General features: G+C 41.0%; 1 protein-coding gene across 1 annotated transcript in view; it reads left to right on the top strand.

Annotated features, from left to right (window-relative positions):
* Positions 1-689, top strand: part of LOC101863933 (apolipoprotein D) — a 2,574-nt gene extending 1,885 nt beyond the window's left edge. Inside the window, exon 3 of the mRNA XM_013088268.2 lies at positions 568-689. Within this exon, the coding sequence (XP_012943722.2) occupies positions 568-689 (122 nt within the window). The remainder of the gene's footprint in view (positions 1-567) is intronic.
* Positions 690-1,432: the final 743 nt, after the last annotated feature.

The raw sequence follows: 1,432 nt of genomic DNA, 5'->3' as shown, positions 1-1,432 counted from the left end.
TTTTTTGCTTTCCTGTTTTTGTTCACCTTGGTTTTTTTTTGGTTTTTTTTTGGGGGGGGGGATCAAATATCTTGATTCCTTTGGTTTTTTTCACTGTTTTTATTTTATTTGCTATGGTATATTAATATTATGTTCATCGTCATCATCATCATTGTAAAAAAACACAGCTGGGAAGGAGAGTTGAGTAACTTTTAGTCAACCAATAGAAACGGAAAAAACATTGATTATAAAAACGGCTCGACTTTTCGTCTTGAATGCTTCTTCAGGGGAGACCAAGAGTAAAACTTAATTAAGACGGTATTGTATATGTATTCAGTTTGGAGTTTGAGTTGGAGTTTGGGTTGGGCTTGGGTTGGGTGTTTTGTAGGCTAGTTTTTTTTCAAACAGAATATACGTCAGACTGGGCCTGAATTGACTTTCAGGTAGGGCAGAAACATTGGAACAGATTTGAAAGGAACTGGTACCTAGTTTGTAGTCTTTTCCACCTGTTTTAATTAATGTGCAATCCATGACCAATTTCTTCCATTTTTTTCTTCTTTTAAAATAACCTGTTTTATTTCCTTGCAGTGTCCTTACTGGAAGGTCGGCAGCCCAACTACCGTGTGGTCAGCACCGACTACACTAGCTATGCCGTGATCTACTCGTGCACGCGGCCCACCGTCCTTCCTTTCCGTATGGGTGAGAACTAGAACTAGATTTATTTCCTACTCTGAAACAGTTCTGCAGTTAAGTAGACCCTGGAGAGAACCTAGATCTATACTATTATAGCCATTGCACACTGCCAATCAGATTCGTCTCTTTGAGTCAGTGTCATTCAGATAGTCATTTTTGCCACAAGTAGACTTTTTGAGGTCTCGTGTTGAGTGGGCCTCATTGTGCCAAAATTTCAAATTTTGCACCATCCAAGAAGAAAAATATGGCTGGATGAGACTCAGTCTGATGAATCCGATTGGAAGTGTGGACTGGGTATAACGAAAGATAAAAGGGAAAAAATGGGAGGCCATACTTCTTCTTCTTCTCAATCGCATCACACTTGAAGTCTGGTATCTGTCATAAATTGGGGCGTCTGCTCAGTTCATCTGTCGGCCCGTATAGCTTCTCTTGCAGCGTCACTGGGGTTGGCCACGTTTCCTGTCTCAGGGCCCTGTGTGTCTAGCAGTGCTGAAGGAAGTGTTCTACAGTTTGGTCCGCCTCTCCACACTGGCATTTTGGTGATTGTACTAGTTTAAAACATTTGTACATATGTTGCCTCAGTCTTGTGTGTGGTGTCCTTAGTCTGAAGATAATCACTCGTTCTTGGCGGGACAGCTCATGGTAGCCATCTGGTGTCTGAGGTGCTTTAAATAGTGTATTTATAATAGTTTTTATTTCTGTGTAATTAACGCTGTCGTCTGGTTGCTCTTTCTGGAGGTCATACTTTTGTAATAACCCC

This window comes from Aplysia californica, unplaced genomic scaffold (assembly GCF_000002075.1).
Source record: "Aplysia californica isolate F4 #8 unplaced genomic scaffold, AplCal3.0 scaffold00712, whole genome shotgun sequence".
Classification (NCBI taxonomy): domain Eukaryota; kingdom Metazoa; phylum Mollusca; class Gastropoda; order Aplysiida; family Aplysiidae; genus Aplysia; species Aplysia californica.
This window is presented reverse-complemented; position numbering and strand designations above follow the sequence as displayed.